At 41.2% G+C, this 12,007-nt stretch overlaps 1 protein-coding gene across 1 annotated transcript in view; it reads left to right on the top strand.

Moving 5' to 3' along the window:
- The first annotated feature begins 362 nt into the window (after positions 1–362).
- Positions 363–12,007, top strand: part of AGBL1 (AGBL carboxypeptidase 1) — a 1,336,772-nt gene continuing 1,325,127 nt past the window's right edge. Inside the window, exons 1-4 of the mRNA XM_069762409.1 lie at positions 363–371; positions 1,239–1,302; positions 4,896–5,042; positions 6,102–6,233. Coding sequence (XP_069618510.1) covers positions 363–371; positions 1,239–1,302; positions 4,896–5,042; positions 6,102–6,233 — 352 coding nt within the window. The remainder of the gene's footprint in view (positions 372–1,238; positions 1,303–4,895; positions 5,043–6,101; positions 6,234–12,007) is intronic.

The raw sequence follows: 12,007 nt of genomic DNA, 5'->3' as shown, positions 1-12,007 counted from the left end.
CTTCACTTCATTATTTGGTGTGTGCCAAGTTTACTTTACTAGTCAGCATGGTTTGGGAACCTACTTGTGCACCATCTAACAGTTATGCTTATGCTATTTCATATGCATCTATTCTGCTGATTAGCATAAGTAAATGCCTCATTGAGGATCCTTTTTTAGATACCCTCTCTCCAGGAATCTAGATTTAAGAGCTCCAGCTTGTCTTCTGAAAGTGGTATCAACAGTGCAGTTTCTGCCAATCCTTAGGTATTAAAACCAAATTAATAGATATGGGTTTGCTGTATGTCTGGGTCACAAGTGCTACCCCGACACTCTCTCAATTAGAACATCTAGAAATAGAATCATATCCTTGTGGGTCTTAAATGGGAAATGTAGACCTACGTTATTTTTGTTCAGTTTCTGCAAAAAAGTGGACAATTCTGAGATGTCATCCATCCATATGATGAAAATGTAATCAATATAACGTGACCAGAGCACAATGTTCTATAGACCCGAAGGTGTGTCCTCACTTAACACAAAATGTCCTCTTCGTCTCTAAAGAGGCAATAAGCATACTTATTTTCCCAGAGGAACATTGCATGGCTTATAAGCCTTCTTACATTTGTATACCAAGCATGTCACACTTCACAAGGAGAAACGTTACCCCTTAGATGCCGATCAGAAGCCTCTAATATTGCAAAATCAGATCTCTTGCTTTGCACTGATGAGAGGCAATATCCCAAAACACCATGTCTGAAAATTGAGATTCTGGTTTGGTTTTTATGGAAAGGCTCCTTAAAAGGTTGCTATTGACTTTTAGGATTGATACTTCCCATTGGTGGCACTAGAGTTAGAGACAGAGGGGATCATAGCAGTCAACGTCCATGCTGTCAAACTCTCTAAGTTGCTGCAAAACTTGAATCTTAAAGAAATGTATGATTTTATTTACATGTTTTGGTCAAGAAACCCACATTTCTTTGAGATACTTTGGAGTGCTGTGGTCTTTTTTTTTCTGGTTTTATGTCCCTGCTTCTTTTCTTGAAGGAATGGGCTGAATGATCAAAATCCTAAAGGGTTAAACTAGCGGCATACAACAGTAAAACCTGAATACACAAAAAGCAAAGAGAATATTGAATAAGAAATTGATTACTAGAAGTTATTGAAAAAAACATAAGCCATTTCTTTCCTGAGGCTTTTCTTGCTTGGCATTTCCTATGTCCCAGAAGGTAAATGTTATGTCTATTTTCTTCTTATAACAGAACTCATGCGAAAAAGATGTAACCCTGAATATCCTGAGTGTATTAAGTGAATTGCTGTCTGCTGGTAAGTGACCGCACCGCATTAGTATTTTATTGCAACTGATGTTTTTAGAAATGATAGGGCTGTAAAAACACATTACTTGCCATATGAAAGAACTGCACTCCCTATACTAAAGATAATGATTCCAATAGACAGTGCTTTCTTTAAAACTAAACAAAAATAGGTTCCCATAATGTCTGAGCCAAACTCATAGAGTTGTTTTACAAAGGGTTATTAACCTTTTAATTACTTCATCATTTTCAAGCGTGGAATATGTTTCCAGCATTGAAAATATTGATTGTTTTCCCTGGATATAGCTAAGAACATTGCTACGTAAAACTTTAGAGGGCAAATAACTGAGCTCTTTCTAGTTCTCCCCGTTACTTTATTAATTAGTTTGCTTATTTGTATATATTATATCATATTTAGATGTTTTCCCTCCTTCTCAGAAGTATCAATGTAGGAAATAGCTGTAAATACATTAGGAACTCTTTCCACACATAATGTATGGCAACTTGACTCAATTTAACAGACATCAGGAGATCAGGAGGTATACACTGCAAGATACTTGTAACAATTGCAATTATTTTATCAAGTAGAAAATTGTTCTAATTGTAGAAAATGATTTTGATTGTAGAAATAGTTTATATTCAGTCATTTAAATAATGTTGGCAATGTAGAAGGAAGATAAGGCACTGCACGTTTAAAATGTAGCTTTATTGCATTTCTATACAGAGATTGCGGAGACAAAAGTGTCTGTCAGCCGATTTGAGTGAAAGTCATGCTTCCTCTGAGACTTCAGCCTGAGTAAGGCTGGAGTCACATGAGAGAGGAATATGGTCAAGTGCTATGCGAGAAAAAAATCTCATAGCTCTCGGACCAATGTTCATCTATGGGGCAGCTCCCTTCACTATTTTTTTTTCTCGGCCACATTATACGTGCGAGTGAAATCGCAGCATGCTGCGATTTGCACCGTATATCGGCCGAGACTCGCCAATGCAAGTCTATGGGGGTGGGAAAAACTCGCACACCACATGGACCATCAGTGTGACTTGCAAGAAATACGCACCGGTGTCCTTTGAAAAGCCGGCAATTCAGGTGCGATGTACAGTAAAATCATACTGACAGCTTACAATAGAATAGATATATACACATAGTACAGGTGTAGATATATACACTGCTCAAAAAAAAAATAAAGGGAACACTTAAACAACAGAATATAACTCCAAATAAATCAAATGTCTGTGAAATCAAACTGTCGACACAGGAAGCAACACTGTTTGACAATCAATTTCACATGCTGTTGTGCAAATGGAATAGACAACAGATGGAAATTATTGGCAATTATCAAGACACACTCAATAAAGGAGTGGTTCTGCAGGTGGGGACCACAGAATACATCTCAGTACCAATGCTTTCTGGCTGATGTTTTGGTCACTTTTGAATGTTGGTTGTGCTTTCACACTCGAGGTAGCATAAGATGGACTCTACAACCCACACAAGTGGCTCAGGTAGTGCAGCTCATCCAAGATGGCACATCAATGCGAGCTGTGGCAAGAAGGTGTCTATCACTGTAGCATCCAGAGGCTGGAGGTGCTATCAGGAGACAGGCCAGCACACCAGGTGACGTGGAGGGAGCCATAGGAGGGCAACAACCCAGCAGCAGGACCGCTATCTCAGCCTTTGTGCAAGGAGGAACAGGAGGAGCAGTGCTAGAGCCCTGCAAAATGACCTCCAGCAGGCCACAGATGTGCATGTGTCTGCACAAATGGTTTGAAACCGACTCCAAGAGGGTGGTCTGAGTGCCCGACGTCCACCAATGGGGTTGTGCTCACAGCCCAACACCATGCAGGATGCTTGGCATTTGCCACAGAACACCAGGATTGTCAAATTCACTACTGGTGCCCTGTGCTCTTCACAGATGAAAGCAGGTTCACACTGAGCACATGTGACAGACGTGACAGAGTCTGGAGATGCCGTGGAGAGCAATCTGCTTTCTGCAACATCCTTCAGCATGACCGGTTTTGCAGGGGGTCAGTAATGGTATAGGGTGGCATTTCTTTGGAGGGCCGCACAGCCCTCTATGTGCTTGCAAGAGGTAGCCTGACTGCAATTAGGTACCGAGATGAGATTCTCAGAACCCTTGTGAGACCATATGCTGGTGCGGTTGGCCCTGGGTTCCTCCTAATGCAGGACAATGCCAGACCTCATGGTGCTGGAGTTTGTCACATAGCACATAGCCTTAAAGAGTATCTTTAAGCAGTTTTATTATGTCAAACTGCACACATCATGGAATAGTATTTACAAAGCTGTATACAATAGTTTTTATTTTTTAATTTCTCCTCTCCATTGTGGAGATATTAGCTCACAAAATGTAGGTTATAATTTACAGTTTATTATAGTTCAACAGAGAGTTCCCACTGGGGATGTGTACTTCATCCCCTGCATGAAGTTGACCAATCATAAGTCAGCAGCATACAAGGGGAAAACATACCCCCACCACAATAGCTTAGAACAGATTTCTCAGTATGAGTTATGTAATGACAGGCAGTATGCTCTTCTCACTGGTCTCACTGCAGAACTGTATGTGAATGCAAAGTGGAGGGAGCTGAGCAAAGATGAATGTGATCACAAACACCTTTCAGCTTTTATCCTCTGGCAGTCACTGATATGGGAGGGAGATACATTAAGGTACCATCACATTTAGCGACGCTGCAGCGATCCAGACAACGATCCCGATCACTGCAGCATCGCTGTTTGGTCGCTGGAGAGCTGTCACACAGACAGCTCTCCAGCGACCAACGATGCCGGTCCCCTGGTAACCAGGGTAAACATCGGGTTACTAAGCGCAGGGCCACGCTTAGTAACCCGATGTTTACCCTGGTTACCAGCGTAAACGAAAAAAACCCAAACACTACATACTTACCTTCCGGTGTCTGTCCTCCGGCGCTGTGCTTCTCTGCACTGACTGTGAGCGCCAGCCGGAAAGCAGAGTGATGACGTCACCGCTGTGCTCTGCTTTCCGGCTGGCCGGCGCTCACAGTGTAGAGAAGCACAGCGCCGGGGACAGACAGCGGAAGGTAAGTATGTAGTGTTTGTTTTCTTTACGTTTATGCTGGTAACCAGGGTAAACATCGGGTTACTAAGCGTGGCCCTACACTTAGTAACCCGATGTTTACCCTGGTTACCAGTGAAGACATCGCTGAATCGGCGTCACACATGCCGATTCGGCGATGTCTGCAGGAGGTGCAGCGACGAAATAAAGTTCTGGACTTTCTGCTCCGACCAGCGATGGCACAGGAGGATCCTGATCGCTGCTGCCTGTCAAACTCAACGATATCGCTAGCCAGGACGCTGCAACGTCACGGATCGCTAGCGATATCGTTGAGCGTGAAGGTACTTTTAGAGCAGCAGCTGAAGAGTTGTTTATAATGAGATAAACCTCAGCTTTGCTGCATAAATCCTCCCCACACACTGACTGCCATGAGATAAAAGGTGAAAAATGTTGAGGGTGCAGGAACTCTCTGCCAACACTACTTTCTGTACACGGATACGTTTAGTTCTCATCTGAACAGGACCTTAAATATACATTTGTTCTACATATTTTGTTCTTACAGGAACTCACCGCAGGATTCACTACATGATATCCAAGGGTGGCAGTGAAGCCCTTCTTCAAACCCTGGTAAATTTGGCAAGATCAGATTCCCTTGATTATAGTCTATTATTACCCCTTCTTCGCCTGGTGGTCAAGGTAGGCCAGAGAGGTACTGTATCTGTCAGATTTCTTACATTCATATTTTATTCCCTTTCAATAATTTTTCTATTACCATATATTTAATCAAATCAACTTTACAGTACATCGAACTTTCAGTTATAAAATGCATTTTTTTCATGGATAAATATAATCTCATTCGCTGAAATGATCAATTCATAGAGGCAGGAAAGATCTACAAATAGTATAGTGATCCCTTTCCCAATATTTGACATTAGAACAGTTTACTTCAGATCTCCCACTGTACAGTAATAGTCATAATAATGCCATTTTAAGTTTGTTTTCAGTGGAAGATTGGCCGTGGTCATAGTGTACGAGTGTGTGGGATAACTTATTTTTATGTGTGATATGCTAGAAATGTGATAGATATGCTTACTGTATTATGTTCATATTTTCCTAGATAGGGGTGGCGACTATTTATTTATTAAAGTGTAATGCTTGTTTCTTGATTTCTTGCAGCAGAATGTCTGTCTGCCTCTAAATTCTCCCACCAACTATCATCTTCTATCTCAGTTAGGCCGGCGTCACACTGGCGTTTTAAACGGTCGAGTGCAATGCGATAAAAAATTGCATTGCACTCGGACCAATTTTAAGCTATGAGGCAGCTCCCAGCAGCCGACTTTTTGTCGCCCGCTTTCCTCGGTCCGAGACAATTGCAGCATGCTGTGATTGACTCGTACCAAGGAAAACTCTTGGCTCACTCGCACCCATATAAGCCTATGAGTGAGACAGCGCACACCACTCAGATATCATGATTAGAGTAAATATTCACTCCATGAATGAAGATTTGACATGCATCTTATCTGTACATTATGTAAATAGTGATTTATGCAAGTTCTCTGCTTACATGGAGGCGTCAATGAATATAAATACAGCGAATCTCGACATTCTGGAAATGTCATTGTTGCCCTTTGCATTTGACAACAACGTTGGTCCCATGTTTTATAGCAAAAGGACAAGTACTGTATATGACAGCAGTAAGCCAAGCCAAGGCTAATAGCAGAGATATAATGATAAAATGCAGATTATGTATGTTTCCTGTCTATTGTAGATGCAAACTTTGGAGAAAAAGCACAGAAACTTGAAGCCACTGATGTTACCCTCAGTTTAATAAGAAGAAATCTGACAAAGTCTGATAATATTACCCTCTGTATCCATGCTATTCAGATCTATGCCTCCAACGGTATGTATGTCTATATCGGTCCTAAATTTGTGACTTTAAACATTGAATAGAGCTGATTAGATGTTATAATACGTAGCGCCAATGCTCCTGTAACCTGTCCTTGGGCATCATAGAAGACTTTCATATTTACTATGTATTTTGCTATGCATAAAGTACAATTGATGAAACGATTGCAGGTTCAAGTATCCTAAAGGGACTAACATATAAAGTAAAAAAATACTAGTTCTTAAAATATAACAAAAATATAAAAATTCAAATCAAACCTATAGCACCGGTCATATATATATATATATATATATATATATATATACACACACACACAGTTGAATCTAGAAGTTTACGTACACTATATAAAAAGACACATATCCATGTTTTTCTCAATATCTGACATGAAATCAGAATAAACCTTTCCCGTTTTAGGTCAATTAGAATTACCATAATTATTAATATTTGCCCAATGCCAGAATAATGAGAGAGAGAATGTTTTAAGACATCTCTTTTACTTATTGCAAAATCAGAGGCTTACATAACATTTCATAATTTTAATTCTTTTTTGTCACATTTTTGATGCTGCAGTTTTTGCCCTTATTTGTGGGTCATGTTTTAAATTAAGCTGCTTTGGTTCTGATACTTTCTGTTTTTTTGCTCTGACAAAGCTTTAATTATGTGTTGTCTGCATGTGTTTTTTATTAGTTTCCACCACGGAAACACACTAAAGATGCAATTTCGGCACCTAATGGAAATCGGTGGGGAAATTACGCACAGAAACTCAGTGTTCCCGCAAGAGAAATTGGAATGTTCAGGATGTGAAACACACATCACAGATCAGTTGATGCTTAGTAAAAAAAGAACAGTGGGCATGAGACTTCAATAAATCCCATCCACTTTGCTGGAAATGTAAGACGCTGTGTTTTTGACATAGCAAAAATATGCAGAGTCACAAATGCACCAAAACCTCATTGTGGGAATGAAGGGGGCTCAAAGTCGGCACTGACTTCTCTTCACCCTGAAACCCCTCTTATAAGTAGATATTATTCCCATGTGTGCTGTTTTTTTGTGCCACCTCTGCAGATTCTTGTGGGCTGGGAGACTGCTATATCTTTGTCCTTGGGACCAGGAATGGTAACATACACACCAGGAGACCTTAAGTTCAGTTTGGTTTTACTGTACAGTTCAGATACATTTGGCTGCGGCATGCAGATTGGGGCAGAGCTCTATCAGGCTGATGTTCCCATAAAACAGTACATTTAAAGGTCCAGCCTCCGGTCTGCCTGACTCTACCCACCTCAACTTCTCCTGTTGGCACTAGGGACTCCCTATCCAGCAACCCAACTTTCCTGAGGCCCACCACAATTTTCTCTTGCTCTTCCCTGAGCTGCCTCTTCCTCTTAGGAAGACTTTCTAAGTTTTCCCAGTTTTTAGGACTGACTGACCTTCATTTCTTAAAGTAATGATGGCCACTCGTTTTTCTTTACTTAGCTGCTTTTTTCTTGCCATAAAACAAATTCTAACAGTCTATTCAGAAGGACAATCAGCTGTGTATCCACCAGACTTCTGCACAACACAACTGATGGTCCCAACCCCATTTATAAGGCAATAAATAACACTTATTAAACCTGACAGGGCACACCTGTGAAGTGAAAACCATTCTCGGTGACTACCTCTTGAAGCTCATCAAGAGAATGCCAAGAGGGTGCAAAGCAGTCATCAAAGCAAAAGATGGCTACTTTGAAGAACCTAGAATATAAGACATAATTTCAGTTGTTTCACACTTTTTTGTTAAGTATATAATTCCACATGTGTTAATTCATAGTTTTGATGCCTTCAGTGTGAATGTACAATTTTCATAGTCATGAAAATACAGAAAAATCTTTAAATGAGACGATGTGTCCAAACTTTTGGTCTGTACTGTATATCTTGGTACCGTGTTAGCCAGTGGATAGAAAAATATTTAGAATTGATGAAGATGCCGGATGAAGAGACCTGTGTAGTCTCGAAAGCTTGCAATTTGTTACCACCTTTTCAGTTAGCCATTAAAAGGTATCAACTATTGAGGACTCTCAATTCTAAATATTTTTCTTAGGAGAGAATGAGATATGGACTCCAATGCCTCTTACGGATTATAGGCCTCAGACAGTCCAGGGACTGTATGCTAGACTCTCTTTGCGCCTCCCTACTGTCTGGAAGCTTTGTACTGTTAGGGTCCATCACAGCTTGTACATCTCAGACTGTCACTACACTACAGACAGTGCTTCTCTTGTTTATTTGCCATATCCCTTCCCATTAGGGTTGAGCGAAACGGGTCGGCCAGATTCAGAAGTCGACGACTTTTGGCAAAGTCGGGTTTCATGAAACCCGACCCGACCCCTGTGTGGGGTCGGCCATGAGGTCGGCGATCTTCTGAATCTGGTATCGGAATTCCGATACCGATTCCCGATATGTTTAAGATATCGGGAATCTGTATCGGAATTCAGATTTAAGTGTAAAAGAATAAAAATAAAAAATATTGCTATACTCACCCTCGGACGCGCCCTGATTGTAACCGGGAGCCTTCCTTCCTAAGAATGAGCGCCTGAAGGACCTTTCGATGACGTCGCAGCTTGTGATTGGTCGCGTGACGCCCATGTGACCACTCACGCGACCAATCACAAGCCGCGACATCATCGAAAGGTCCTTCAGGCGCTCATTCTTAAGAAGGAAGGCTCCCGGTTACAACCAGGGCGCGTCCGAGGGTGAGTATAGCAAATTTTTTTATTTTTAATCTTTATTTTACACATTAATATGGATCGCAGGGCCTGAAGGAGAGTTTCCTCTCCTTCAGACCCTGGGAACCATTAGAAACCCAATGCACTGCATTGGGTTTCGTGTTTCGGCCGACCCCAACCCCGACTTTTCTATAGGATCGGCCGATTTCACTGGACCCGACTTTTGAAAAAGTCGGGTTTCGTGAAACCCGTCCCAATCCTATAAAAACAAAAGTCGCTCAACCCTACTTCCCATTATGTAGGTTATTCCCAAATTATTTAACTGCTTGCTCCCCAGTATGTGCTAAATATATCCCTACAGCCTTCCACTGGTTTCCCTATTGGATAGTCCTCCCCAATCCTCAGGGACAGCCTTGAGGTTAAACCTCCAGGAAACCAAACACAAACCGGCCGTAAGGATAAAATCAACTGTTTAGATACAAATAACATACAGTGGGTATGGAAAGTATTCAGACCCTTTTACATTTTTCATTCTTTGTTTCATTGCAGCCATTTGGTTAATTCCAAAAAGTTATTTTTTTTCTCATTAATGTACACTCTGCACCCCATCTTGACTGAAAAAAAACAAATGTTAATTAAAATAGAAAAACTGAAATATTACATGGTCATAAGTATTCAGACCCTTTGCTCAGTATTGAGTAGAAGCATCCTTTCGAGCTTCTACTCAATAAGCAATTTAATGAGTAACAGGTGCAAGAGCATATATATCCCAAATATTAGTGGGGGTAGGACAGATTCTAACATCTATTTTGTAGTGCCGAACATAGCCCCGCGAGGAAGCCCACGCGCTACGCGCGTTGGGGCTGCCGCATATGATCCCAAGGTGGCAAGAACTATGGGTAAGGACAGTGGATGACCTTTAGTACATACTCATATTCCCTTAAAGTGGTACATACCTTATCCACATTGGTGGTTTTTCTATGACTTAGGCCAGCGTCACACTTGCGAGTTTTACGGACGTAAGAGCGCAGAAACTACGTCCGTAAAACTCGCAAAACATACGGCACAATTATTCTCTATGCCCCTGCTCCTATCTGCCGTATTAAACTGATCAGTATTATACGGCTTTCTACGGCCGTAGAAAATCGCAGCATGCTGCGTTTGTCACCGTATTGCGCAAATAAAACGTCAATGAAAGTCTAGGGAAGCCCCAAAAATACGGATTACACACGGACCAGCAGTGTGACTTGCGAGGAATACGCAGCGCTGTTAGAGAGAAAAGTCGGCAATTCAGTGCGGTGTACAGTAAAATCACACTGACAGCGTACAGTAGAATAGGTAGAATAAATGTGTACACATAGAATAGGTATATATATATATATATATGTCATTGAGACACATATATGTATATATATTATTATTTCATCCAGCGCGATATAGCAGAAAGCCGGTAATTCAATTACCGGCTTTTGCTTTCTCCTTCCTAAACCCGACATGATATGAGACCTAGTTTACATACAGTAAACCATCTCATATCCCCATTTTTTTTGCATATTCCACACTACTGTTAGTAGTGTGTCTACGCAAAATTTTGCCGTTCTAGCTAGTAAATTAAAGGGTTAAATGGCGGAAAAAATTGGCGTGGGCTCCCGCACAATTTTCTCTGCCAGAGTAGTAAAGCCAGTGACTGAGGGCAGATATTAATAGCCTTGACAGGGTCCACGGTTATTGGCCCCTCCCTGGCTAAAAACACCTGCCCCCAGCCACCCCAGAAAAGGCACATCTGGAAGATGCGCCTATTCTGGCACTTGGCCACTCTCTTCCCATTCCCGTGTAGCAGTGGGATATGGGGTAATGAAGGGTTAATGCCACCTTGCTATTGTAAGGTGACATTAAGCCTAATTAATAATGGAGAGGCGTCAATTATGACACCTATCCATTATTAATCCAATACTAGTAAAGGGTTAAAAAAAACACACACACATTATTAAAAATTAATTTAATGAAAAAATCACAAAGGTTGTTGTATTAATTTATTCTACTCTCAATCCACTCACTGAAGACCCTCGATCTGTAAATAAAAAAAAAAATAATAAACCAACAGTATACATACCTTCCGAGGATCTGTCCAACGATGTAAGTCCATCTGAAGGGGTTAAATATTTTGCAGCCACGAGCTCTGCTAATGCAGCTGCTCATGTCTGCAAAACCCCGGAGAATGTAGGTAAAGTAGGTCAATGACCTATATTTACCTGCATTTGCGGTGAGGCGCCCTCTGCTGGTTGTTCCTAGATCGTGGGAACTTTCCTAGAAAGCACCCTGGCTCGAGTTCATATGAGGACAACCAGCAGAGGGCGCCCTCTTATAATCTCGAGCCTGGGATATTAATATATATACATATATGTGTCTACTGACATATATATATATATATATATATACAGTGGGGCAAAAAAGTATTTAGTCAGTCAGCAATAGTGCAAATTCCACCACTTAAAAAGATGAGAGATGTCTGTAATTTACATCATAGGTAGACCTCAACTATGGGAGACAAACTGAGAAAAAAAAATCCAGAAAATCACATTGTCTGTTTTTTTAACAATTTATTTGCATATTATGGTGGAAAATAAGTATTTGGTCAGAAACAAACAATCAAGATTTCTGGCTCTCACAGACCTGTAACTTCTTCTTTAAGAGTCTCCTCTTTCCTCCACTCATTACTTGTAGTAATGGCACCTGTTTAAACTTGTTATCAGTATAAAAAGACACCTGTGCACACCCTCAAACAGTCTGACTCCAAACTCCACTATGGTGAAGACCAAAGAGCTGTCAAAGGACACCAGAAACAAGATTGTAGCCCTGCACCAGGCTGGGAAGACTGAATCTGCAATAGCCAACCAGCTTGGAGTGAAGAAATCAACAGTGGGAGCAATAATTAGAAAATGGAAGACATACAAGACCACTGATAATCTCCCTCGATCTGGGGCTCCACGCAAAATCCCACCCCGTGGGGTCAGATTGATCACAAGAACGGTGAGCAAAAATCCCAGAACCACGCGGGGGGACCTAGTG

Source organism: Ranitomeya imitator, chromosome 4, assembly GCF_032444005.1.
Source record: "Ranitomeya imitator isolate aRanImi1 chromosome 4, aRanImi1.pri, whole genome shotgun sequence".
Lineage (NCBI taxonomy): Eukaryota > Metazoa > Chordata > Amphibia > Anura > Dendrobatidae > Ranitomeya > Ranitomeya imitator.
This window is presented reverse-complemented; position numbering and strand designations above follow the sequence as displayed.